Source organism: Melospiza georgiana, chromosome 1 (assembly GCF_028018845.1).
Source record: "Melospiza georgiana isolate bMelGeo1 chromosome 1, bMelGeo1.pri, whole genome shotgun sequence".
NCBI classification, from domain to species: Eukaryota; Metazoa; Chordata; class Aves; order Passeriformes; family Passerellidae; genus Melospiza; species Melospiza georgiana.
In genome coordinates this window covers 43,391,942-43,418,693 of record NC_080430.1, presented here as the reverse complement: position 1 = coordinate 43,418,693, position 26,752 = coordinate 43,391,942, and the positions used below count along the sequence as shown (strand labels likewise).

At 42.5% G+C, this 26,752-nt stretch overlaps 2 protein-coding genes across 4 annotated transcripts in view; one reads left to right on the top strand and one right to left on the bottom strand.

The window, feature by feature from the left end:
- CAPN7 (calpain 7) overlaps window positions 1-17,258 on the top strand; it is a 33,216-nt gene extending 15,958 nt beyond the window's left edge. For 2 of the 3 annotated variants that reach the window (XM_058020339.1, XM_058020347.1), the window contains 10 exons: window positions 1,161-1,281; window positions 1,541-1,685; window positions 3,192-3,291; window positions 5,041-5,176; window positions 5,642-5,717; window positions 7,988-8,133; window positions 8,848-8,910; window positions 11,264-11,394; window positions 12,573-12,665; window positions 12,746-17,258. In XM_058020339.1, coding sequence (XP_057876322.1) covers window positions 1,161-1,281; window positions 1,541-1,685; window positions 3,192-3,291; window positions 5,041-5,176; window positions 5,642-5,717; window positions 7,988-8,133; window positions 8,848-8,910; window positions 11,264-11,394; window positions 12,573-12,665; window positions 12,746-12,890 — 1,156 coding nt within the window. In that variant the 3' untranslated portion in view covers window positions 12,891-17,258. The remainder of the gene's footprint in view (window positions 1-1,160; window positions 1,282-1,540; window positions 1,686-3,191; window positions 3,292-5,040; window positions 5,177-5,641; window positions 5,718-7,987; window positions 8,134-8,847; window positions 8,911-11,263; window positions 11,395-12,572; window positions 12,666-12,745) is intronic. The other variant, XM_058020356.1, reaches the window with a different exon arrangement.
- A 1,379-nt stretch (window positions 17,259-18,637) lies between these two features.
- Window positions 18,638-26,752, bottom strand: part of SH3BP5 (SH3 domain binding protein 5) — a 49,546-nt gene continuing 41,431 nt past the window's right edge. Inside the window, exons 6-9 of the mRNA XM_058020368.1 lie at window positions 25,156-25,198; window positions 23,074-23,293; window positions 19,620-19,880; window positions 18,638-18,914 (exon numbers count right to left, since the gene is read on the bottom strand). Of these exons, the coding sequence (XP_057876351.1) occupies window positions 18,733-18,914; window positions 19,620-19,880; window positions 23,074-23,293; window positions 25,156-25,198 (706 nt within the window). The 3' untranslated portion in view covers window positions 18,638-18,732. The remainder of the gene's footprint in view (window positions 18,915-19,619; window positions 19,881-23,073; window positions 23,294-25,155; window positions 25,199-26,752) is intronic.

The window sequence follows — 26,752 nt, the reverse complement described above, 5'->3', positions numbered from 1 at the left end:
GTGTTTAAAAAGAAGGAGGATATGTGTTCTGTGTTTCCACACAGCTCCCCAGAACTATATTGTATCTGCTGTCCTTGGCAAGCAGATATAATACAGGGTTTCTAATTGTATCACAAGGTTATGCCCCATCAGTAAATCTCCTGGAGGAGCAGCAAAAGTCTCTCAAAACTGCAATACTGGTTTTCAGACCTACCATAGCAGTTGTATGTGATGGTGTTAAGTGTACAAAGTAAATTATTATTTTATTTTGCTTATGGTGAAAGATACAGCTGTAACTTACAAATGCCAGGTATACCAAGTACTTTAATTTCTTTCCAAATGGTTTTGTGCAGCCAGTGTCTTATGTATTTTATGCAGTTTCTGTTGACTGAAACAACAGAAACATCCACAATAAAAGAGTCTTTCTGCAGAATTTTTTCAGTTGCTTAGGAGCTCTCAGAGCTGTCAGCAATTTTTCAGATGTTTTGGTGTTGTAATTTGAACGTATGACTAAAGTTAGGATGGGATCTAGCCATTGGAATATTGCTGTTGTTCACCTGGAAATGTGTTGATCCTGCAGTCCAGTGATCCTGTAATCTGTCCAGGGACACTGAGTATGAACTTGGATTTTTAGCATAGGCTGGAAACATGTTAGAGTGTTTTCACAACAGTAATTCTTCCAAAATTAACAATTGCTATTCAGAACACTAAACTTGAGTATAAACACCTACAAAAGTATAGAAGCATGAACTTCTTTTTCAGAATCCTGGGGGTATGACAGTCTGAATAATTTGCTATATGCAGTCATTGACTGAGTGGTGATGAAAACACATTTGTGCTCAGCTGTGGATTTGTGAAGAGTATCTTAAAAGTGACACAAGCTGAGCTTCAGGTTGATAAATGCTGAATTTTGTTTATGAAAATATGAAATTATATTTTAAAAATAATTTTTAATTTAAACTGTATACTTAATTGTGGAAGAAGAATAGTTCAACTTTCTCAAATTTTTTTCAGGAGTGATTACTGTTGACAAAAACCCCTATATCCCAGTTTTTATAAAGCAGGGTCATGCTAATGGGCAGTGTACAAACATGCTATTATGGTGTCTGGCAAATGTTAGATTGCAACTTGTGGGATTTAATTAAGCTATTTAAGGTATTTTTTCACCTCTTTTTGAACAGATTTCACAAGGGAGATGTCCTTATCACAACAGCAACAGGGGTGATGTCTGAAGAGGAAGGAGAAAAGTGGGGTTTAGTTCCAACCCATGCATATGCAGTCTTGGATATAAGAGAATATAAGGTATCAAATGAAGCTGGAGGTGTTTTCAAACTCCTGTTTGAAACTTACATGTGCTGCTAGGTTTACCCTAGATGGGTAGCTACTGGTTTTTTTGCTCTAATGGCTAATACATTGTATTTTGTCTTGGACTTGGACTCTACTGGGAAATTTCAGAAAATGTAATAATTCTGTGTTTTCGTGATCCATATAAAAGCACTTTCAATATGTAAAAATTACCATGACAAGCTGAATTGACAATTTTACTTTGTGTTTTTATTAGGGACTTCGATTTCTTCAGCTAAAAAATCCCTGGAGCCACTTACGTTGGAAGGGACGATACAGTGAAAATGATACACGAAACTGGACCCCAGACTTACAAAAATACTTGAACTTTGATCCCAGAACAGCTCAGAAAATAGACAATGGTAATAAGGCTTTAAAAGTCATTATCTTTTCAAATAGTACAGATCTTTGTGGTGAATCCCTGCAGGAAAGGAGTGCTTAAGCACAAGGAGATTAAAACAAATACTAGAAACTAAACAGTCCAAAATTTTAGGAAGTATTTGTGTATTTAAATCTGTCATTTCAGGTTTGTCTGGGGTTTAAGTAATCTAGACTGTTAAATATGTATCTCAAATTAATTGACAAGAAAGTACCTCCTTGGTTAAGTGTGTTGTGTCAGTATGTGGGAGTTCAGTGCAAAGAGAACATTCTGACAATAAGCTGAGTAATGCAGCTTTTTAATATGTGAATGGACTTTCTGTGGGGTTTTTTCCTTTCCAGCGTTTTCAAATATGTATCAACATGCTTACTCTAATCAGTATTTCAGTCAATCTTTCTTGTGCATCAGCTTCATTTTACTTTCAGAAAGATGTTTCTGATTTTTACTGTGTCTTAGTTGCTGCCTGCAAATCTCTGAGGGAGCCCCTTTGTTCAGTGCCACTGTTTTACAACACTATGCCTCCAAGTCCATTAGATTAGAGCATTTATTGATAAGCCTTGTGCAAATGCCTGATGAAAACTTGTGATTCAAACATAAAAATAGCAGTCCTGGATTTGTGACAGTTATGAGATAATAGTTTATTATTTATTTAACAATTCATTTAGTAAGTAATTTGTAGCATCTGGTTGTTAAAATTTTATATGAAATTACCTTAGTAATTCTAATGGAGTTATTTCTTCTAATTGGATTTACACTTTGGCCTTCTTGGTTTTGTGTAGTTATTATTACTGGTTTTTAGTGCTGCAAGATCTGCAACTGCCCATGCCAGAGACATGATTTATAAGGCTGCTACCATTTTAAAAGTTCATTCCACTAGGAATTTGTTGGCTTGAAGGCATTGTTGTTGGCTGGAGTTGCAATTAAGGGAGCTATGGAGAACTAGAATAAATGCATGAGAATGTTGCAAAGATACAGCAAATTTAGTGTGCAAAAACCAGTGACCTAGGTGTTGGATGAAGTACCTTAGAAATGCATTTGAAAATACTCACATGTTGGTTGAATACTTGATTGTGCTGGATGACTGCTGAAGTAGGTTGTTGAGTTGCAGGAACCTGTTTGACTGTGTATTTTATTTTTTTGCTTTTAGAAACCTAGGAAAGAGGAAATCAGGTCAGAATCACCTAATGATGTTTCTTTCAAAATAGCAGATTTTCTCATACCTTCTGCTTAGTGCTTGAGAATGGAAAAGCATTCTGACAGCTTCAGAAAGTCCCTGATAATTCGCAGAGACTAATTTGTTTTTTCTTGCTTTAACTTGGTTTGGAGGGCAAGTTTAAATTTTGCCATTTAGGCAGTGCAGACATTACTACTACATTTTGCAGAAATGTTGACTTACATAAGCTGTACCATTTGCTCAGAAAGAGACTTTTAAGAAACAAGTAAAATCAAGGTATCTGTAAAGAAAATAATAACAGCATTTCCTTTTCAGGCATTTTCTGGATTTCCTGGGAGGACCTGTGCCAGTACTATGATGTTATTTATTTGAGTTGGAACCCAAGTCTTTTCAAAGAATCTACATGTATTCACAGGTTGGTCCAAAAGATAAAATTTTTGTTTCAAAATCTCAGTAAGTGTTCTGTTGTGATGTTTCCTTCCTTCAATTCTTCCAGGTTATAGCTAGGGGCTTGAATTCCAACCCTGTTCTTTTGAGCCTAACTTTACCCTTTCTCGGCCCAGGCTTTGTTTTTGATTAGTTCTGTAACATCAGTGGAGCTCAGTGACCCTTGTGATGTTTCTGTGGAGCTACAGCTGTGTAACCAGATCCTGACCTCAGTCCCACATCTCCCTATCAGAATAAAAATCAGATTTTTGTGCAGTCTATCTCTAAGCAGGTCCCAGACAGTGCCTAAGTGACCTAGTTATTATTTGGAAATCATTTTTCTGGCCACTTGCAAGTGTTGTCTTTACAGGGTGTGTTCACTGACATCAGGGTGGTTTAACCAGTTCTGGATTTGAGCAGTTGCAGTTATCATAAATAATCTTCCTTTCCTGCTGATTTATTTTCTGAGTGTGATACCTGTCTCTTGCCAAATACCCATTACGTTCAGGGGTTTGTCTCCCAGTTTGAGGATGTGTGTGTATATGTGTCTCCATTTTGGAAAGCAAGGGTTTCTGTACTTTTCCACTCCACTAGACTGCACTTTGGCACTGCTTCCACCCTGTCCCTGCCTGTGTTAGCTCTGCACAAGCTCCTTCATCCACACTGTGACTGCTGAGCTTGTCTATAAAGGCTCCTTACATCTTTGCACTCCTATTATTTCTAAAATACACTGTGGTGATGCAGCAAGATGAGATAATGTGTCTGCTGTGTCAGAGCTCACCTACTGGTCTGTCTGTCCTTACATTATCAGTGATTGTCTTCCCTCTGTGTAGGGAAAAGCCTCAGCACAGTTGCAGTTGCCATAAAATGGAAAGTAACAATGGTGATAGTTTGGAACTTTTTTAATGCAGCCTTCCACACATGCTGTTCAGTTTTACAAGTGTGAGAGGGACAAGGAGACTTAGGAATGGCTGTATACACTTCTGCTTCCAGTGTGCCACACTTTGTGTTCAGTCATCAGCACTTTTTGTTTTTTCTCAGTGTATTTTTCTTGTCTAGACACTTCACGAGGCAGCAGGCAGATTCTGCAGTAGGGCACCTCAAAGATCTTTAACACTCCTGCAGGGCACCCTTACAAGCATGAAACAGGGCACATTTTAAAATAAAGTTACACCAGGAAAAAAATAAAAAGGAGGAAAAAAATTTGGCAAGCTTTTGAAACCAACCATAGCAGATGGATAGAGAGATGGATGGATGGATGGATGGATGGATGGATGGATGGATGGATGGATGGATGATAGATAGATAGATAGATAGATAGATAGATAGATAGATAGATAGATAGATGTTAGATTTTTACAGTTACAAAAGTGTAGGTGTGTTTTCATTTAATATTGGTGTGTGCAATCATGGCTATGGTTGTGTAGCCCAGGCTGCTTAAATGGTTCAGCTTTTTCTGTGCTTTCTGTGGTTGCAGTCACCAGTCAGGCTGTTTGTATTTAGCATTTTTCATTATCATACATGTATTGTGATGAACTCATTTCTAAACAAGGTTCTAAGATAATGCTTCTGATGTGACTGTGTTATGTAACCACTGCCATAGATTCCAGTAGAAAACTGGGCTTTGGTAACTTGTTACTGATAATATCATACTGTGCATATGTGTAGGATTTGGAGCTCGTTTCAGAGCACAAATTAGTTTCCTACTGGTCTAATAAAGTGTCTGTGTCACTTTCAGCACGTGGGATGCAAAGCAGGGCCCGGTGAAGGACGCCTACAGCCTGGCCAACAACCCTCAGTACAAGCTGGAGGTGCAGTGCCCACAGGGTGGTGCTGCTGTCTGGGTCCTGCTCAGCAGGCACATCACTGACAAGGTGCTGGCTCTGCACTGCAAGCTCTGCCACAGCTTCTGTACATCTTTCTGTATGGCTTTCTCTTGTTATTTCTCTTATTATTTCATAGGCAGTATGTTACTGCCTGTGTTCAGGTGTGTATGCCTGTATACGTGTGGAATGTTTTAATTCAGCAGGTACATGTACCTCCAATTGAAACAGAGTAAAGTTTGAGCTAAGTGATTCTATTCCACTGTAAAGCTTCTGAAGTAACTTTGAATCCTGGGGCCTGAATAAGTTCTGTTAGTGGATTACTAATAGAACTGGATTACTTCAGGCATTTTAAAAAGAATTCTGTTGGGCATCCCAATAAATACAAATATCACATCATATTGTGTGCTGATCAGAAGGGATGGTAGAAGGTGTTCTTGACTCTGATTAAGCATTCATGATGTTTCACAGAATATCACAATTCTGATTCGTGGTTTTTTGTGGTTTTTTTAATAGGATGACTTTGCACACAATCGGGAATTCATTACAATGGTTGTGTACAAGACTGATGGCAAAAAAGTTTACTATCCAGGTTAGTGTGCCTTAATTGTCCAGAAACTGATGTTATAAATAAAATGAAGGACACAGAATTTTGTGGAGAGGAAAGGCCCTTTTTTCTTTAAAACTAGATGCCTCATTAAGAAGTCAGTCTTCTTAAATCATTGTTTTACTCTGTTTGATCCTACTTAAAGTCTACACTGAAGGAATAGGCTATTCTAAACATGCTGTAAGCACTCTTTAGAGGTCTACATAGTCCTGCTGACACTTACTTTGATGCATCATTTTCTTCATTTTTTCTGGTTATTTTTCAGTGCCAGTAGTTAATGCTTAGAGAGATCAGATGCTGTGTGTTAGTTTCTCTGGTAGCATAATTATTTCCTATATTTGTGAAATTATTTAAAGCTCTACAGCTTCCACAGAATGAAAATAATCAGGATTAATTGTCCCATGAACTTGTCTTAGTACAATACCTAAGCAAGCTTATGAAATATAGGTGAACACTTCAACTTATTTCCAAGTATCAGGTATGGAATGTTAAAAATGTTCAAATTTTATCCAAATCTCTTGGTCATCATATGTCAGATTCTTGTCACCTTGAGGAGAAGTGGTTTGCTGTAGCTGTGAAGTAGCCAAGTATGCTTTATTTCAGGAGAGATAGCAGATCTGAGACACAGGCTGAGACACGGGGTGTAAAGGTAATGCCCAGGTTGAATGGATAGGCTGAAACTTTAAGGTAGAGCTAGTAAGATCATCTTTTTATTTATTCTTTAAGTTAAAGATTGCTAGAAGTTAAGTTAGAGGTTGCTGTTAAGTTAAAGATTGCTAGAAATATTCCTTGGAATTATTCAGTGAAGGTGCATTCTAAAACAAGTGGGATTTGGCCGGTTGCTTTTACAGATAGGAACCTCTTTAGAACCAGGTTTGCATTCAGGTAGCTGCTCATGCAACAACTCCCTCAGTAGATTTTAAAGCTTTTTTCACCAAAGAGTGGGATTTATGGGACTTTTTCTATTGGAATGGCTAATGAGCATTGCATTGTTTGCATCTGATCTTGTTCAGTGAACTCTGCTGACCAATTCCCCCAGAATCCAAGCTTCCCTGAGAACCCAAGTATTTCTGTGGAAAGATCTCTTGACACCTGACATCATCTGGTTTTGCAAGAGCTCCTCTGTGAGGAGAAGTAAATGCCCAAGTTGCTTCTGGTGTTCCTGGTGGTTGGAGCAGTGCTTATTTTACACAAGTCTCACTGAAAATGTCCTTAAGTGAGCAAACCCAAACACAAATGTATAGCAGAGGGACCTGTTCAGTTGTGCTTGAAGGAGACAGCCTAACAAGACCTGTACCAAAAACTGAACAATTTGTATGTTTTGTCTTGCTACACAAACTCTTAAAACCTTCTGATCTCACGAGCTCAAACTTGTTTAAAACCTTTTTCCATGGAAATAGATTGGTCAAGCTGCACTATTATTTTTAACCATCTGTTAAAGTGAGATGAGAACAAAGCGGTTTAATCCTTTGGCAGCAAGGCCGAGATTTCCCATTCCTAAGCTTCTTATTGTTTTATATTAATCCTTTCCCCTCTCCCATGTTGCTTTGTGGAAGAAAATAAAAGGACCTGATCCTGGGCCTATTGAAGTAATTGGCTAGACTTGTTCCTGCTTCACTGAAATTAAAAGAAGTCTGGAAAGAACCAATTAGAGGCCAAATAACAAATTACTCTGTCTAATTATAAAAGCAAACATTTGGCATCTTTCTAAGTACCACATGTGCATTGGTGCTGGGATGCAGCTACATCTGTGTAATGATCACAGGGATTTGAAGAGAGAGGGACAGAAAGTGTGTGTGGTTTAGTTAAAGGAATTAACATGTTTTGGAGTATTGTTTACAAGGTGGCCCAAGTTCTGGCAGCTGGCATTCTGGAACTGTCCAGCCAATGGAGAAAGAGCAGACACTTCAGAGATTTTCAAAGAGTGCTTAAACATTCATTATCTTTCTCTTGAAATTTCAACATAATTACAGAACTAAGTCTTCTTTGAGTAGTAGCATTGGTGGGAGATGGATAAGCAGTCCTTGCACATCTTGGGATTTAAGCTGTACTTTCAAGCACAGAATTTGTGTCTTGTCATGTGTGATGTACCTCTCCTGAAAACAGTAGCTGATGTTAAGACTGTCCTTTCTACATGTAAATCTTGAGGCTCTCATCTGTTCAGAGCACTCAGGTCTGTTCAGTCTAATCTGAGAAGTTTGCCAAGCTGGGAGTATTTTTGGTCAGGAAAAAATGTTCATCCTTTTCTTTTTCAGCTGATCCTCCTCCTTATATTGATGGTATTCGGATCAACAGTCCTCATTATCTGACCAAGATAAAGCTGACCTCTCCAGGTTCCCATACATTCACCTTAGTGGTGTCCCAGTATGAGAAACAAAACACCATCCACTACACCATCAGGGTATGTGCTTTAGTTTCATAATGAATCTAAGCAGTTAAACTGTAAACTGTCCTTTGTTTTTGAATTTGATAAAAAGGGTATTTCTGAATTAATATTGCTGTCTTGGGGAGGGAAGGTATGAGTGATGGAGCAGCCCCACTGGATGATGTGTTTGATAATGTTCTCCATTTGTAGTAACAAAATTTTAGTAATGAAGTCAGCTGAAAAATACTCTTACTTTCTAGAATAAAAAAGTATCTATGTACAGGCAGATCATGGGCTTTCCATGTATCCAAATTAAACCTATTTTAGATCCTGGTTAAGATTTAAAGGTTTTTGACTTCTCTAGGTCTTGACTTAGGATTTGGTTTTTTCTCTTAACTGCTGAGTCACATAATGATCAGTGCTAGATTTTTTTTTTCACAGAAAAAGAGTAAAGTGCAGATTGTTTCCATTTTGCTTTTTTTGTTGGTTGGGTTTTTCTGTTGGGTTTTGTTTGTTTGGGGGTTTTTTTGGGGGTTAGGGGGCAGGGTTTTTAAGTAGAACTAAGTCTTAGTCCCAGCAGTATTCTGAATTTTGAGTTTGACACAGGGTCATCTGGTTGGTAATACAGGCATGAAGTGAACAAGTATCTAAAAATGTTGTGGGGGCACTTCTGTTTTCTTTTAATTTTGTCATGATTTTGTTGAAAGATGCAAATTAAATGTGTAACCTGCTGCTTCTTTTACAATACAGGTGTATTCCTTGTGCAAGTTCACCTTTTCCAAGATTCCTACACCCTACACCATTTCCAAACGGGTAAAGAAACATTTTCTTTTATGCATCACTGGTTTTGGCTTTTCCATATTTGAGAAGTACAAGGTTTTAAAATATATTTTGATACTACTGCCCCACCTCCAGCACAGAGTGTGTTGTTGCAGCTGTGCCATTGCAGACATGCTGCAAAGCCTTTGTAGAACAGACTGGCCTTTGGAACAACAACCCATACCCTAATAAGTCATCACTCTGCAGAAATCAGGTTGTGCTAGTAATGGTGCAGAGTGAAAACCCCCCAGAAGTGTTGCTCATTTACCCTTGGGAGAATTGCATGATTTTCTTGGAAAAACTCTTGGCAGGATGGGACAAAATCAGCAATGCCAAACCAAAGGCACCAGTAGCAAGACCATAAGAAACAAACTTAGGATTGCAATATCACAGCACATTACCTGTTCCTAAATTTTTCAAAGATACCTCTAGGGTCTGTAACAATTGGAACAAGCACTCCCGTTGCCAGACAGGATCAAGGAAGTATATCCATTGTACACTTCATGAGAGTATAGGGGGAGAGTGAGAAACTTGACTGAAACCAGGTCAGAAGCTCAGGCAGTTTTGGGGCCAGTAGCCGTTCCTATTTCAGCTGTCAACATGAGCTGCAGTTACACCTTCAGCTGAAGTATAAATATAGCCAAGAGCTCACAGGATAAAGTAACTTGCATGTATTTTCATGTTTTAGCAGTTTTATCCTCAGGAAAGAATAAACCAGCAGCTTTACCTCCATACCTACCGTGCATTCCCTGGGGAATCCTACTGTAGTCAGAGGTCTTGTGTCCAAACAGTCACTTGTTCAGGAAGAGAGAAACAAGTGGAACAGTCCCTTTGCTAGGACACTTGTGCCTGAAGCAGGACTGCATTACTTTGTGTGCTCAGGGGGACATTGCTGACTTGCAGCTTGGCTCTCGAGTTCAGACAATGCTCCATAGCAGCTGGTATTTCTGGAACAGTCCCTTGAAACCTGTTCTAGAGAATGGTGAGTGAACAGAGATTCCTGGGAACAGCAAGATGGTTTGTTTGGTTCTTCCAGAAACCATTGTCCTATAGAGCTATTAAAAACTGGGCTTACTTTGAGGAAGTAAGAGGTCAAAAATATTCAAGGTGAAAAGCCTGCTTGAGGAGGGACATCCATTTTATGTTGTAATACGTTTGAAAAGAGAATTAAGTATGTAGAAAACTTCTGTTGACTATTTGAACATGTCTGTCTAGTATTCAAAAAAAAAAAAGGTATGTTCTATCTATCCAATGCCAGTTCTGTCTTTAGGATTGAATACAAAAAGTTAGTTACCTGTATTTAATGCCTGTTTGGTGATTGCTTAGCAGTCATCACACTCAAAAGCAAGCAGAGAACTAAATGACAGTTTAGCAGTAAAAACAAGTTCTGTTAGATGTCCTATACTGGAGTCAAGTGGTCACCTCTGGAGCTCACCAAGCCCTGATGTGATGCTGGAATTAAGTGCAGCAGAAGTGGGAAAGGGCTAGAAAGCTCAGCAGCACACAGCAGTTTTAGGTTCCTGGGTAGTAGCGTGGGAGGAGGAGAAATTCCCCTCACTTCTCTACTTACCAGGTTAGAGGGGTTTGGGCACTGAGTGGAGAAATCAAATCAAAAGGGAAAATGCTGCCCCTTGCTGCTTTGACAGAGACAGGAGAGAAGTAGCAGGAGAGATGGATCTCAGCTATAAATCTGTGGGAATGCCTGGCATGCCTTACGAGTCTAACCTTTCAGTTTGATGACTAGCAAGAGGAACTTGGAAACAGATGGGCTGCTTCTCAAAGTCTGAGCAGCATTTTTCCCCTTGAGTGTCATTATCTTTGCAGAATCTGTCCTTGTGGTTATCTTGTGGTCCTTGTCATTGCAGTGCTGGCTCTCAGAGTGCACAGAGGTGATGGACAGGGATGGAGGCAGGGATCTTTAAAAGCAAAGTTACAACACTATTGGTGTTGTACTCCCTGTATTGCTGCTGTTTCTCATATAATCCAACAGGGGAGTGTCTGAGGACAAAAAAGATAACCTGTGTAGTCTACTAGGCATGGGATAGATGGGAATGTGGGTCCTCTGTTAGCTGCAGTTTCTCACAGTCAGAAACAGTCACTCAGTGCTTGTTTCATGTAAGCTGGAAAAATACAGTACAGGGAGGGAATGTAAGGCTTTGAGGGGGAGGGGGAGCTGCACGAGACTTTGTGAATGCCTAACACCATCTGGCACTTCACTTTGAAAATTAGGAGACGTCACTAAAGTCAGTAACTTCCAAAGTGAGAGGACCCTCTAGTCTTGTTTGTGTTTATATATAAGCAATAGAAATCCTCAGGATCTGTTTTCTGTACTTTTGACTTCTCTCAGGTTAATGGACAGTGGAAAGGTCACAGTGCTGGAGGATGTGGAAACTTCAGAGACACCTACAAAAATAACCCAATTTATCAATTCCAGCTAGACAAGAATGGACCATTGCTAATTGAACTACGGGGACCGAGGTTTGTAGAAAATAATTGTGCATCAATACAGTGAAAGAATTGCATGCCAAAGATAAAGCTTTGTCACCATCCCCTTGGGGAGGGTGGGAAGCTCATGGAAAATCCAGAAAACAACATGTGGGAGTTTACTCAGATTTTGTACTATTTGTTTCTATCTTTACCATCAATAGTGGTTTAAATCTATACGTTAACTACTGAGGGAAATCCTTGACCTATAAGGAAAGCAGCAGCCTTCCTTTCTCTTCATGTTTTGGGGTCTGAGGAGAGCTAGGGAAGAAGGTATAAAGGATTTCTTCTTAAAACTAATTATGATCATAATTTCTTTTATTTTGTAGTAGAGCTAATATGCAAGATACTAACCCCTTATGGCTCTCAAACACCTCTGAAAGTGCATTTACTCTGCTAGTAGCAGGCTAGGAGAAGTGCTGGATATCAATGTCCCATAAAGTAGACTTAGGCAGGCCAAATTCCTTTGGCACAATTAATGATTACCTCAAAATACCAGTTTTCAGTACTTCTGAATAGCAACATCTCCTGACCTACAGTTAACTGTTTATCCTTTGCGAAGCTGCACAGTGAGCCCTACAACGTGACAGAACTTTTCTATCCCTCCTCTCCTCTTTGAGGAAACTCCTTCTCTCATGAAATGAAGATGAAGGCAGAGGTGTGGCTGCACAGTTCCATGAATTGAGCAGTTCCTTGCATTTTTTCCTGCACTTGAACATCATATTTGGGTAGTTTGAAGGACAGAGGCAATGGTGCCTGTCACATGCATTAACAGGAGCAGACAAAGTGTCCCAAGTTGTATTGCAACATGAGAAGTTCTGCTGAGATCACTGACACTGAGTCCTCCCATAGCAACCTGATCACACCCCAGGATCTGTGCCATGTGGCACAAGAGTGTGTCACAAGCTTAACTGCTTGAATTCTGCCTGAGTGCACAGGCAGCTTCTAGCAGGCATCTTCCCTGCAGTCCAGTTCTAAACCTGAACTGAGTTCTGTCTTCCTCCAAGTACTACATTCATGTCATGGTAAATTTGACTTTACATTTTTGCCACAAATGTGGCAAAACTTCTTGGTGTCTTTCAGTTATGCTGTATAGTTTTTAATAACTAGTCCTCTTCATGATAATCCTGATGAGCCAGGTATCTAAAGCAAGTCTGCCATGTCACTTGCAGGCAATACAGCGTTGGTTTTGAACTGGTCACCGTCTCAACAGTGGGAGATCCTGGTTCCTATGGCTTTCAGAAAAAAAGCAGTGGTGACTACAGGTAACACTTAATGCAGTCTGTACAGAGGTTTGAAACATACTTTAGATCTCATTTCTAACAGGTAGTTTTCTTTATCATAGGTGTGGATTTTGCTACTTGGAGGTGGAGAACACTTTTGCTGGAGTTTACAACATTATCCCCACCACATTCCTGCCTCAACAAGAGGGGCCTTTTTTCTTAGATTTTAACAGTACTACTCCTCTTAAGGTGTCACAGCTGCAGTGAGGAGACAGAACATTGCAGTGCTGTTTAAGGAGATGGTTTTGACCTGTCCTACAGCCTGAGAACAGGTGAAGAACCCTTATTACACCTGCACAAAAGAGAATTACATCCTGAGTTGCAGCCAAAAGCATGGAATGTCAGATTGCCAGGTAATTGTGGCAGGCAGTTAGCTGTGGATTTGCTGCTATGGTCCAGGAGTGAGCAATGTTCAACAGGCTTGGGAATAGGCTAAAATGCATATATTCAAATGAACCAGCAGAAGAAGAACTCAATTTATTGCAGTTTTTCCAAACTTTGAATCAAAGTCTAGTGAGTTACAAGAAAAACTAATATTGAAATTCCCTCCTCCCCACATACAGGGTATATGGGCTAAAGATTCTATTCTTAAAAGTAAACATATAAGAAAAAAATATTCTTGTGTATTCTGCTTATTCAGTCTCAGGACCAAATAGCTTTTATTACATATTTGTGCTGCTATCTATGGTTCTCCCATCTAAATGTAAATGTACTACTGCTGAGCCAGTAGTATTCCATGTGTCATCTTCCCTGGAATATGTATATAGGAGTACAGGAAAAGGAAGGTTCCAGCTTTAGCTATTTCTAAAAGCAAAGCAATTGCTTTGCTCATGTTATGTGTACCTTGAGAGCTGTGATTTCATATCTGTATGACTTTAGTACATAATACAGCAGGAGCTTCTGTGGTTTTCTTCCTGCCATCTGCCAGAGCTAGGTTGATCCTGATGATCAGGAAGGAGAGGAGGTTTTCCAGCACAGTGACCAGGCAGTGCAGCACAGCCTTCCCTGAGCAGCTGTGAAGGGTTTTCATCTGAAGATCCCCTGTAAGATTCACTGTATCTGCTGAGGGTACTCTCAGTCGCTGGTGCAGGGGGATGGGGAACTGCCCACCATCAGCAACTCAGCAAGTATTTTATTTTCATCACTTTTGTAAGTAGGTGGCCTGTAGGGAAGGATCATTTAAACCTTTCTCCCAATACACCACAGCTGCAAGGAATGCACTTGCTGATTCCATTATGCAAGACATCTTTGAAAAGATACTTTTCCCTTTTAAGCTGAAACCAGTGAAGGAATTGAGCACAGGGCCAGTGTCATCAATAGAAGCAGGGCCAGAGTTCTGAAGAAAATAGTGGAGGTGGGATTAATGCAGAACAAGTTATTTTATTAGAAGACCCCTCACCACGTGTTCTTCCTCTAGATCTGTATACATTTTATCTGAAGAGGATTCAACATGAGAAGTTTTTATTTAATACCAGCTGCCTCACAGATCCTGAAATGGATTAAATTTTGTCATTTTTACAAAATTTACAATATTTCACAATGGGGAGAGAGGGTATTTTTAAAAACAGCCATGGGAATTTTGCTGCCATTCACACTGGTTTGGCAGTTTTCCGAGCAAAAAGGTAGAATTTAAATCTTGCTTTAGGTTACAGGTGTCATTTGGCCATTGGGAAACTGAAAACATATTCTATAGTAGCAGCAGAAATAGCTGTGGGCTAAAATTATTCCCACAGAAATCTGCTATTAGTCCTCTCTAGAAAGTAGAAGAACCTTTTGTTTCATGTCCTTCATCAGACAGCTGCTTAACAAGTGTCTGGCACTGAAAGGGCAGGGATAGCTCCTGCCTTGGAGAACACTTGCCTTGCTGACTGCAGTTCTCTCAGAGGCCATCTGGGCTGGGGAATTCGTGACAAGTTTGCCACAGAGTGACTTACCTTCTTTTGCAGGGAAGTTTCTGATGGTTGTTGCAATAAATCAACAGAAGGAACAGCATAAGCACAAGCTGAGAATAAAGCAGATTAAGTTCTTTGTGGTTATACTTGGCTTTTGGAGTATGTGCCAAGGGAGTATCCACCCCTAGAATATGAAAGTTTCATTCAACTCCAATTTTCCCTACAGGTTTCTAAGTTTTTATCTGAGGCTAAACCAGAGTAGCAGTGAGGTCCTCCATGTATCTCATCACCTCTAGAGTTGGAGGTAGTGAGGAAGTCTCAGCTGAGCATCTTTTTGGCAGTATGAAAGGCAGATGCCAGAAATGCCAGCTTTCAGCACCAAGTTCTTGCACAGTCTCTGCTGTTTGAGATCAAGCTGGTAGACTTGCCTACAGGAAAATCTGTTGTTGTTCTTCAGTAGTTGGTTTCTATCCGGCAGGAAGGAGTTTTTCTTTCTCTTTCCCCCTGAGCACAAGTTAGTGCCAAAGCTTATGCTGCATGAAATGAGAGCATAAGGCTCAGCTTCCCTACTGTGCAGAACTTAAACTGAACTGTACTGAAAAGTAAGAAATGTACCCACTTTCCTAATGCCAGGCAAAGACATTAAGGCCAAAGGATCCTGTCCCACCATGATATGCCAATATTTCTTACACATCTGGAACAGTCAGTGGATTGGGCTCATCCCCATTAATGCACAGGACTTAAGTTTAGTATCAATCTTATCTATATAAAGTCTATTCAAATATTGCACCTGCATAGGGTACTGGAATGCCATCACTGTGCACTTCCCTTCAGATATAGGACAGTACACTCAGGTGAAGTATTTAAGAGGTACTACAAAATATCCATATAAATTGCAGCCTAGAGATTCTGGTTATGGCAAATTAATTTTACAATAAAATTTTCTTATCCTTTTTTCTTAAGAAAAAACATTGATGTAAGCATTTAGGATTTGCTTTAGTATTTTCTGTCAAATACATACTTTCATATATCTTCCACAAGTAAGTCTGAAAAACTTATTGCAAAGTGAACTGATCCTTAGATTTTAACATGACCTCAGGCCACTAAGTTAAGCTTTACTTTCCCCTGTACTGTTTAGCATTTTTTGAGCCATATGACAGAGAACATAGTTTGTTCTGTTTGTTTTGTTAGGAAGCACAGGTTAGCCCTTGGTTGATCCAATCCCTCAGTTCCCAAAGATTCAGTGAGACACAGACCATGGATAAATGGTATCAACAGCTTCCATCCCAACTGCCCCACACTGTGAGTCTGAGCTCAGTCCTGGTCTCCTGCTGCAAGCTTCATGTAACTATTTTGTACAGTAATTATGCATTTAACCACACAGTCTCTGCAGCCTTTGAACAGCCACCTCTTTAGAGCTAAGTTTGTGTGTACTTACAGTAGAGGTTTTCATTGCTTCATTTAAAAGGACACTGAAATTGTTTGATAATACCAAAGAGAAGTAGAACTCCTAGGTTAACATTTGCTTTATACATTCCCACATCAGGGCACATGAAGCAATCATGTATACTTTGATACACCAGAGGCTTATTTTTATACCCATGAAGGCAGCTACCATCATGTTACCCTTCAGAATCCATGAAGAGCTTAAGTAAAAAGTAACTGGAGAAAGCTTGTTCATTTGCTTGTACTCCATAGCAATGTATGTTCATTTAAGTCTGTCATATTTATAATTATGGCTTTTATGAAGTTTAAAATAAAATGAGTTTTCCATTAATTTATTAGACACACAGTTGTGCCTGTTTGCTTGCACCTTTGAAGGGAGATTTACCTGCCAAGTCTGGGGCTCACCAAGGAGAAAGGCTGCACCATGATCTTTCACCAACTCTTGCAGCAGGGTGATAGAACAGGAAGGGCAGAGGGGGTTCCACACTCTTTCAAACTTCCAGATCAATGGTTTTACCCAGCTGGGAACTGAACCCAATCAGGACATAGGCAAGGCAGCACACACAAAAATTAATTCATTGTGCCCAAGTGTGGGAAGCTTGGGTTTCCAGTCCAAACTGGCAAGACAAGGAGAAATTTCATTACAAGAGAGGTTAAAAAATAAAATTTTAAAAAAAATCACCATCAAAACAGCCATTCAAAGAACCCAGGAAAATATAACAGGTGTTGACTGGGAGGTATGCAGAAGTGAGATTCAAAGGCCTCTGCTAGTTTTCTAACTGAATGGAGCACAGACAACAGCTCAGCTATGACAGTTTAAGTAAAAACACTTAATACAATGTGGCACTCCTGTACTGCTTTTCATATTAAATACTGTCTATCCCAGCTTTTTACTAAGTCATGATCACATCAGAAGTTGGAACCAGAGACTTCTTTCCTAAGCATTTTCTGTGCCTGGGAACTGCTGGCAGTGAAAGATTTCAGCCTTAAGGTCTTCAGAAGATGTAAACATATAAATGTCTAACACAGTTACAGCTTAACAGCTATAATGTGAGGAATCTATTTTTCTATGAAAACAGGATTCCTTGCCTCCAATTCTGCACGGCTTTACAGCCAATTTCAGCAGCATTAAGTACAGAGGTCTTGTGTAACAGAATACCTCCCTCCTCCTGCACTAAGGAGGTTTTGGAGAGCCTGACTGAAGCTCTGGGCTTGTGGCACAGTTCAGAATAAAATGTGAGCCACGTATGCAGGGATTTGGGAGGCTGGAAAAAGGCACCACTTGCCCACGTACCTCAATGGATTCTAACACCAATGTGACCTCAGCCTGCAGTCTTCAGCTGGAAATGGACATTTGGAGGCTAAACTTGCTGTGGGAGAAGATTGGTTCCCAGCATTTGAGATAAACGTCACTTGCACAGACTCAAAATGTGGAAAACAAAAATGTTTACTGTAGTGTGAAGAATTTTACATTAACTTTGAGAATAGATACACAAGCTGTGGCAGGGATGAAATACAACAGGACTGCAAAAACAGAATAGAAAATACTTTGGGCAATACTAAGATTCCCATCAAATCAACAATATAAACTGACATTTTAGAGAAAATGGTGCTTTCAGAAATGCTTAGTCACCAAAACTGAAGAGTCCTAGGATTTTTACTACCACTTATTAGCATAATTATCAGACACTACTACTGCCTAACAGCTGCTGGCAAAACATGCCCCGTGCCCTTTCTAGTTTTATTGAACATTTTGTCTAGGGCATACTAAAATCCCAAGTCCCTTTAACAGTTATAAACCCCCACACAGTACAACCTACAGAGAAGCTTAAGAACACATTGTCAATCTACACTGGCAATTCCTTTTCTTCATGCATATTTCAAGGGCAAACCCCTTATCATAATCATCCTGAAAACATCTATGACTCCCATTTTTGAGGGGGAAAAAAAATAAACCAACAAAAAAACACTTAAAGTGCTGAAAAATAATTCTTCACTTCTCAGGGAAGCAGAAGGGCAAGGGGCCAATCAACTCTTTTTGGTCACTGGAATCACCTGCAGAGTCCAAGCCAGACTCAGGAAGGTGTCTAGAAAGGGCCTCCCACTGCTGGGCATTACCATCCCCTTCCTGTCATCCATCTGTTTTATAGGCTTTTAGAGGCATGACTCATTTTATTTTCTGTGAGCACCAAGGGAAGAGTGAAGGCTTTCAGACCCCCCACATGCAACAGCTTTCCTGTATACAAAATATTTCTACAGTTTCAGCATAATAAAGACCAATACAGATGTTTAAAGATTATGCCACTTGTACTCAAGAGACTGGTTGTATCTAAAGAGCATTTCATTCTACAAAACCAAAGCCAAACCACTCTCTGCAAAAGTCTGGCTTGAATTTCAGACCCCTGACTGGCATGAATTTACATGGGAACATTACTAGTTATTGCTTCAGCCAGGCTGCTACAAAACAATTTACAAAGTCTGTGAAATATGAGCACAGCTTAAACATTTGATAACTTGTCCGGCCTACAAAGGATTTACTGAATAAAAACTTCAGCCCTCCACATCAATTAAACTCCTTAGTGCATTCTTAAATTCTCAGAGTAAACGCTTAAGATTTGGCATATATTATTGGCACAACGTTCTTCAAACACTTAGAAGTTCATGTATAAATATTTAGACTCCCATTATTCAGGATGGGGCACGAGAAGGCCTCAGCCAATCTGGGCAGCTTTCCTGCCAGCACAAATTCCCTCCTTGATTTTCATGCACTGCAGGGAGAGCTGCTTCATTCGGTTATCCAGAGCCAGCCCTTCCGTGGAGCTGCTCCTGGTGCTGCTCCTGTTCTTGTTCGCTCTGTCGCTTGTCTTGTTCTCAGCCCCTTCTGCCCTATCCCCTGCAATGAAAGGATTAAAGTGCACGTTAAACCCGGATTTCGTTCTGCAAGTTAAGCTTCAAGCAGGTGCCTCTGCAGCTTCCTTTGCCAAAGCACACAGAAATTACAGGAGCAGGAGCAAGATGCTGTAATAAAACCAAGTTTGCCTTCCAAGCCGTGCTCATCTTGTGCACGGCATCAGCAAATTAGTGAGAACAGTCTTAAAATGGAGCAGACAAGGACAGTGGTAATCCTCTAGTCTGAATTAGTCAGCCAGGGCTGGCAGAGCCTGCAACGAGCTCCTTCTGGCATGTTATTTTTTGTGGGGATTTTGCTTTGGTTTTTTTTTTCCCCTGGAAAGCAAGCTTTTCAAAAAGCAGGACAGTAACTTAAATAAATGAACTCAGATTTTCCTCCAAATAAATGTACCATGAGAATCCCACTGATCACTTATTTAGTGAGAAATCTCAAACCACTGCACTAAGGCAGAACTGGGGAAGGTTCTCAGCCAGGAGAGCAGTAATTAATACATTACAGAAATCACTGGTAACTCTGACACACAGGGTAACTCTTGACACACAGGGCCTTCCACAATTGCCTTCCCCAGAGAAGCAGCCAGCAGCTCTGAGCATTCCCTGGCATTTGCCTAGGGGAGCTGGGAAGGTTTTCCTGCTCCCTTTATGAGGCTGAAGAGCACTGGCCCAGGGTGTACCCAGCTGTGCATACCTCTCTCAGCTTCACACTCGGGGGAGGAGGCCCCGCTGCATTCACTGCGGGGGCCCAGGACAGGGAAGATCATCCCGAACTCGGAGAGGGAGACGGGGCTGGGCAGGTCCAGGCTTCCAGGCCGTGTGGCAGGAGGAAACTGAGTGGGCACCTCACAGGGACTCGTAGGACCAGAGCTGAAGCTGGACACTGACTGAGTTTCTGAATCTTCTTCGGACACAAAGCTGCTGCCGTTGTCATCCTCAAACACTTCTGAAGCCACTGCAATGTTCAAAGAATATTCCAGTCAGTAATTCAGCCTCCCCTCCTGCACCTTCCCAGGCAAAGGCAAATTTCAGGTTTGCATCCTCCATACACAGACACACTGCTAAGCCATGGGCTGCCCCCTCTGATTTTCTGCTCCCCTGTGCAAAGCCTTGGCCTGGTTCTGCCCTGGGCAGCAGCACACCTGCCAGCCAGGCCATGCAAGGCCAGCTCTGCACTAGCTACTGCTCCTCATGCCAAGGAGCTCTTGGATTTTTACCACCCCTGCTGGCCTTGTTCATTTGTGGTTTTCAGTAGACAACTTAGGTTAGAGCCTAATTCCCTGTGTCTGCCTCTCCGGCACTATCTTGATCCCTGTGCAGTCTCCTGGTTATTTAAGGTGCTAATCAGAAAGACACAGGTCCCAAGATTTCTTTTTGAATGAGGATCACCAAACAACAACAAAATAAAACAAAACACAACAAAAAAAACACAAAAAAAACCCACAAAAAAAAAACCACAACAAAACATATTCTTTTCCCTGCTTGTGTTTGCTCAGATCTGAATTCTAATTAAAGCAAACCCGCTCCAAACTGTCTGTCTGGGTTAAGCTGCAGGGTCCTTATGAACAGCCAGAGGAGAAACCCATTAAAGAAAGCTCCATTTTCTGCAACACAAGGGTGTAGATTCTGCTGAAATTCAACACACTTCAGAGGCTCATTGCAGGTTGGGGACCAAAGACTTCTGCACACAAGCAGTCCCACTGGGATCAGAAGGTTCTCTACACACATCAGCCTCTACACCACACAAGAGTGTGCTGGAATCCCACTGGCCTGAAGAAGTCTCAGACACAGCAAGACATCCACAGTGACCTGAGGTTATCTCCAATTCCTCCTCCTGGTGACTCCTGCCATTGTTAGCCAGGCTCAGAATCGCCTTGGAAGAGCAGCAGGAGCAAAGCAGAGGCGTTAACAAAATGGCTCAAAGGAGAAGCTTCAAAGAAGTTCTCCTGTCACCTTGGCAGCCTGGGCCTCACAGACACCACTTGGACACAAAGGTGCCAGCAGAGGCTGTTCCTGTCATTTTTATGGCAGAGATGTTCACCCTCCTTCTGCTGGACTTCCAGATTGCAGAACTGCACTTACAAGTTGCAAAATTCACCCCAAAGGCTTCAAACATAAAATGGATAACAACATTATCCACCTTCCTGAGTCCTCTCAAGGGCATTTCATACTCAGAGACAGACTCTCTTGTGGTTTGGATTTTGTTGTTTTGTTTTTAATGAAGTCAAAGCTAAGACTGCAGCGGGGCCTTTCTTCTCACTTGCTGTGTTTCACCAATATATGGTAAGCAGTACAGATAACTTTGTGGGGAGAAAGCAATAAAAGGTTTGGCAAAAAAGGTGTTTCCAATTAGAGTCCTCTGCTTGGCAAGAAGCACTGACATCAGGCAGTCTACACATGGCACAGCTAAACTGTAGCTTGCTTTTCACTGTTTAAATTCACTGTAATGCACAGGAGCATGTGCAAGGGCCAAGAAACTCTTGCTGATGACAAGGTGTTATCCAACTCCAGCAGACAGAAATCAAGATACAAAAGGACCTTGGTGGAAAGCTCCCCCCACATTACAATGAGAATTTAATCCAGGCTATTTTATTATTTAATCCAGTCTACTAGTCCTGCCCTGTCATAATCCAGTTCTGTGTTGGCACCAGACAATCTGATGTCCTTCCACTCTTGTCAGACTGTGCATTCAAAGACAGGGATGAGCCCATGATGCTGGTCCTTGCCTGCAGCCAGGGGAGCCAGCAAGTAATGTTACCATTAACTTGCCTGGCTCTTTCTGCCCCTATATCCCATGTCCCTGAACTCCTTCAGCACAAAATACCCTAAAGCTCAGTTACACCTAAGGCTTTCAGGAGGCCTTCTGCATGAGGAGGGGGACTTGTGGGTATCCAAAAGAGGCAATTCCTGCCTAGGTTGGAAAGGGTCCACCTCAGGAATTAAGGGTGGCAGAAGATAAGCAGCCATACTGAAACTTGGCTGCAACAGATGTCCAGACACAGCCCTCCCTTGCTGCTGCAATCTGAGGTCCCAGCTGCACAGCACTGAGCGAGAGCTCCAACACATTGTGCAGAAATTCCTGCCATTGCAGAGGGTGGAGGCCAGCCCAGGCCTGCTTCCCAGCTCCCAAGGCTGTACCACGGACCTACAAGGCCTCAGTGCCAGTACACATTGGTGTCTATGGGGAAATTGCATCTTCTGCCTTTGGGCACCAGGGTTGTGCAATCACCAACTCCTGCAATCCTGACCTAGACTTTCCTCTGTAGAAACGAAGCTGAAATACAATTAAACTGGAATTTGTGGGACTGGGCAGCAAGAAAAAGACTTTCTGCCTTGAGAAGGGGGGAAAGTGTCCAGGAAGGAGGCACAAGTAGGCCACATGTAATGTCCATCTATCCACTTTCACCCAGAGCCAGAACAAATGCAAACTCACCATACAACAGACCTTGGTAGCACATGGGGACCTTGTCCTGCAGAGAGCAGAGGTTACCTTGCTTGTTTGGAGCTTCCTTGGAGGTTGTTGCTGTCCCACATTTCTCCTACAGAGCGCCTCAGCACACTGCAGCAGCATATTGCTGCTTCTTCCCTTCCCTAGCTCACAGCACACACGCTCTGCTGAAACCACACCTTGGCAAAAGACTCTGCAGCACAAAGGAGCTTATCCTTACATTCTTCCCTGCGAGCATCACACCTTTCTCTACTACTGTAGCCACAACTTCAGCTCCCTGTGCCACAGGCCCAGCACTGGAAGAAGCCCCTGATCCAGAAGGTCTGTTCCCAGACTGGCTGAATGATCTGCCACAGCCTGCAGCCTCCCCAGGAGAGTCACTGCCAGCAGCACCACTGGTGTAGAATTAGACACAAGCTTTGGAGTGTGTTCATTTTGCTCCTTTCATACAGCACTGTGCAAAAAACTACAGAGATGTTAAGGGAATGGCTGATGCACTTTAACTCATTACCCTTTCCCTTGAAAACTGCCTATTAAAGAATGCAATCAACTCCTGCAATAACAAGAAGCATCACAGCTTAGCCACAGACCCACAGCAGCCAGCACATTTCAAAACTGCAGAAGACACAGAGCAGCCCTAACATCAGCATTTCCTACGATGCCCACGGGATGTTCCCAGCACAGAGTGCTCTGTACTCACTGGAGACGGTGTCTGGCTCTGGCTTACTCGTTGCCAGGTCCTCCACGGAGGCGTTGCTCCCCTCGGCACCCACGCCGCACCCTCGGGGCCCCATGGCAGTGGACCTTCTCCTCTCATGGATCTCATCTGAGATCATCTCCAGATTTTTCAAGGCAGTCTTGTACTCTCCCTTTGCCAGGGCCAGTTTGGCCTGCAGGTCATCCACTGTTTTCTTCAGTTGCTAACAAGGGAGACAGCGATTAGATGGACCTTCGCTACAAACGAGGCACAGCACACAGCTCCCTGTTACACGTCCAGGCAAGCACAAACTGGGCTGGTATCTAGGGGATGGCAGAGCTCAGAACACAGAAGCATCCTGGCCCAAGCAGTGCCACTGGTGAAGGAGACAAGAGGAAATCAAACCATGGGAGCCAGGGCCTGGAACTGCCTCTGGAGTGAGGTCATGGCCCCTGGCTAGGCACAGAGCAGGGGTCCCGTTAACATGGGAGCATGCAGGATCTCTCCTTAACAGGAATGCAGCTCTCAGCCATGCCACTGCTTATCCCAGAGCCACCCCCAGTCTGCAGGGCACAGCAGGGCTGGGGGCCACCCCTGAGGGGGCTGAGCCTCATTCTCTGCTGAGCATCAAACCCATCACTTTGCTCACTCAACCTGCAGAGCAGAAAGCAGCAAACCTCAAACCCTGACAGCTGTAACACAGCAGTTCCTGTGTCCCCAGGCACAAACACCACCCTACAGCAAGGGCAGAAGTGTTGTGCATCCTATTTCCCAAAGGGAAAACACTGCTTGTGTGTCTGTAGTTCTCTCAATGCTTGCTTTCAATGCACAAAAAAACCATCTGTGCTTTTTTCATATGGTTTACACAATCACCTTGCTTCAGGAAGGCACTGAGCAGCTGCCATGGAGAAGCAACAGGCCCACAAAGAGTGTGCCATGCCTGTGGAAAAAAGGGAATTTCTCAAAAGATGCTTCTAACCAGCAGGGATTATTGCCTGGCAGCCAGCCCAGGGCAGGCAAGGGCTCGGCTTGATGCAGCAGCAGCTGCAGGCAGGCAAGGCAGAGGAGGAGAGAGCACCCAAGCCTGGAACCTGGCAAGGAAATAGGTGCACACCAGAGTCTCTGAGGCTGACAAAATGCTGCTGAATCTCAGGCAGGAAAGGGCTCACAAATCCTTTGTGGGATATGCCTTGCACCCCAGACAAGGAATGGGAATCCTTTTCTAGCCAGGATCCAACTGACCCCACACCCCACTGGAGCCTTCCTGTACCCATGGCCAGCAGTCCAAGGCAACGTGCTCCACTCAAAGCCTGTGCCCATCCCACACAACAACAGCACTGGCCACCACCCTGCAACTGTGAGGAGCCACAGTCCCCCATTTTAGGGGCCACATGCAGCAAAAGTCACTCAAGTAGAAAGAGAGTGACTCCTGTATTTGAATTTGTAGGGCTGCCCTGCCTTCCCATCCCATCCCTGGCTGTAACAGCAGGGATTAGCATCCCACACAGCACTGCCATGCCTGGCCCAGGGCCGCTACGTGCTGTGCCCAAGCACTGGCCAGACATTGCTGCACCACACAGAATGCACTGCAGAGATGCCAAAAAGCCCTGGAAGCCCATCCAGCCAAACCCCAAATCCCTCTTATGCCAAACCCCAAATCAGAAATTCACATCTGCATGGTATTGGAGCACTGCAAGCAGGTTACTTATTCTGTTAATTGATCCAGCCAGTGAACATAAAAGAGCACCCCAAGTACAGTTAAACAGTCTGAAGCATAAAACATAGGGGGGAAAAGAATGAAACCCACAACAAACAAATAAATCCCAGACACATTAAACTACAAGAAGAAAGATAGTCAAACTCTACTCTTTTGGTTCTGACAGAGTTCAAACACTCCTATTTCACACAAGGAAACAAAGACTCTCTTAGTCTTTTATCTTTAAAATGTGCTTAGCAAATTGTTTAAGAGGTTTTGAATTGGTTTTGTGTAGAAACACAATATAGTTGTCAGAGCACTTGAGATGTAATTTCAGTATTTACTGTAAGCAGTAAAGAGTTTCAGATGGATGTGAATTACATACGTACCTCTAGCTGAACATAGTACTTTGCCTTCAGTTCAAAATAAGGTCTGTGGAAAAACAAAGAAGAGTTGTTTACAATCACTGAGACTGAATGCCATGTACTGGCGTAGGAGTTGCTCTCTTTGTAGCATTAACACAGCTATGTTGTGTATCACTGCAATCCCAGGAGACCACATCCAGATGATGGAACACCTACACATGATCTCAGTGTCTCTCTCTTACTCCCTAATGCATCTATTCCTCTTGGGTCCTTTGACCTAAATACAAATTGCAAAATTCCAGTTTTTGGAGTTGACAGCATAATTCCTCCAGGCCTAGATTCTGCAAGATATTTACATGTAACATCCAACTTCAGGCACAGGCATCCTCTCTCTACCCAGCTACTTTCTGAGCCCATGGCACATATAAATTCCTACAGAAGCTGAACCTTCTCTGTGCTCAGGTGTGGGGGGTGGAGAGGCAGTTCTTGGGTTTTCCAGTGAAGGAGAGGGTGTGAAGGGAGGCCAGAGCACCCCACACAAGGGCACAGCATCTCCCAACAGTGGCCCACCAGGCACCTCCCTAAACTTGCTTGTAAGGCTGCAAGAGCACAGGGGTACAAGAGGTGCAAGTACAAAGCCTAGAAACCACTTTCCACCCTCAAAATTTTGAAGCCCACAAGCCAATATCATCTGATACAACTCTGAGCAGGGAAAAAAATAATAGCCCAGTTATTTAGCAGGGCTCACTACCCTCCTCCCCTCTCAGAAGCTCTCCTGGAAAGTAGGGGAGAGATAAACAATCAGATATGGCTTTACATGAAAGTAGAAATGTGAACTACTCCTGTTGTGTTTCTACCCTGACAGCAAGGCCCTTCTGAGCTCTAAGCCCTACTGCAGCTGCATTTTGGACTGTGCACTAGAATTCAGGAGTGTGAAACTGTGGCTTTCTGATCCTATATTCTTTGAAGGGTTGAATTCACTACACGGTCACAGAAAAAATAACTGAGTGGTGCTTCCATGAGAGTAGGTGATTTCCAGCTCTGATATTTTTAAGCACCCTCCCATCATCACCAGGAGCACACAGCCAAGTCTCAATGCTTCAATCCAGCCAAAATGCACTTCAGCCTTCCCTTAGTGGGACATCACCCTGCCAAAGGCTACACAGATGCACTGCCAGGCCAAATGAAACACTGCAGCTGAGAATTTGGGTCCAACAGATAAAGGACTCCTACAGCCCTACCTCAAAGCAATGGTAGCACACAGATACTGACAGAGTGCTGTTGCAGGGAAACATGCACAGGGAAACCCACTCACCTCAAATGACCTGATTCTCACCTTCTGTACCCTGGTGCCAGCCGGGAGGGAACAACCAGGCTTGAGTCCTAACCTCCCACCAGCTTCCACAAGCCTTGGGAAAGGTCCCCTCTCTATCAGTGACAAGCACAAGTGTGTGTGCATGGTGTGAAAAAGCAATCCACACATGCCCATGTGTGTGTGTGTGTACACAAACACATCCCTGTGCACACAGGAGCAGGAATGTCCCACTGCAGCAGGCGAGGGAACCCCAGCCCAGCAGCACAAGGAGAGAGACCACGAGCCTGGTGTGCAGGAGCTCACATG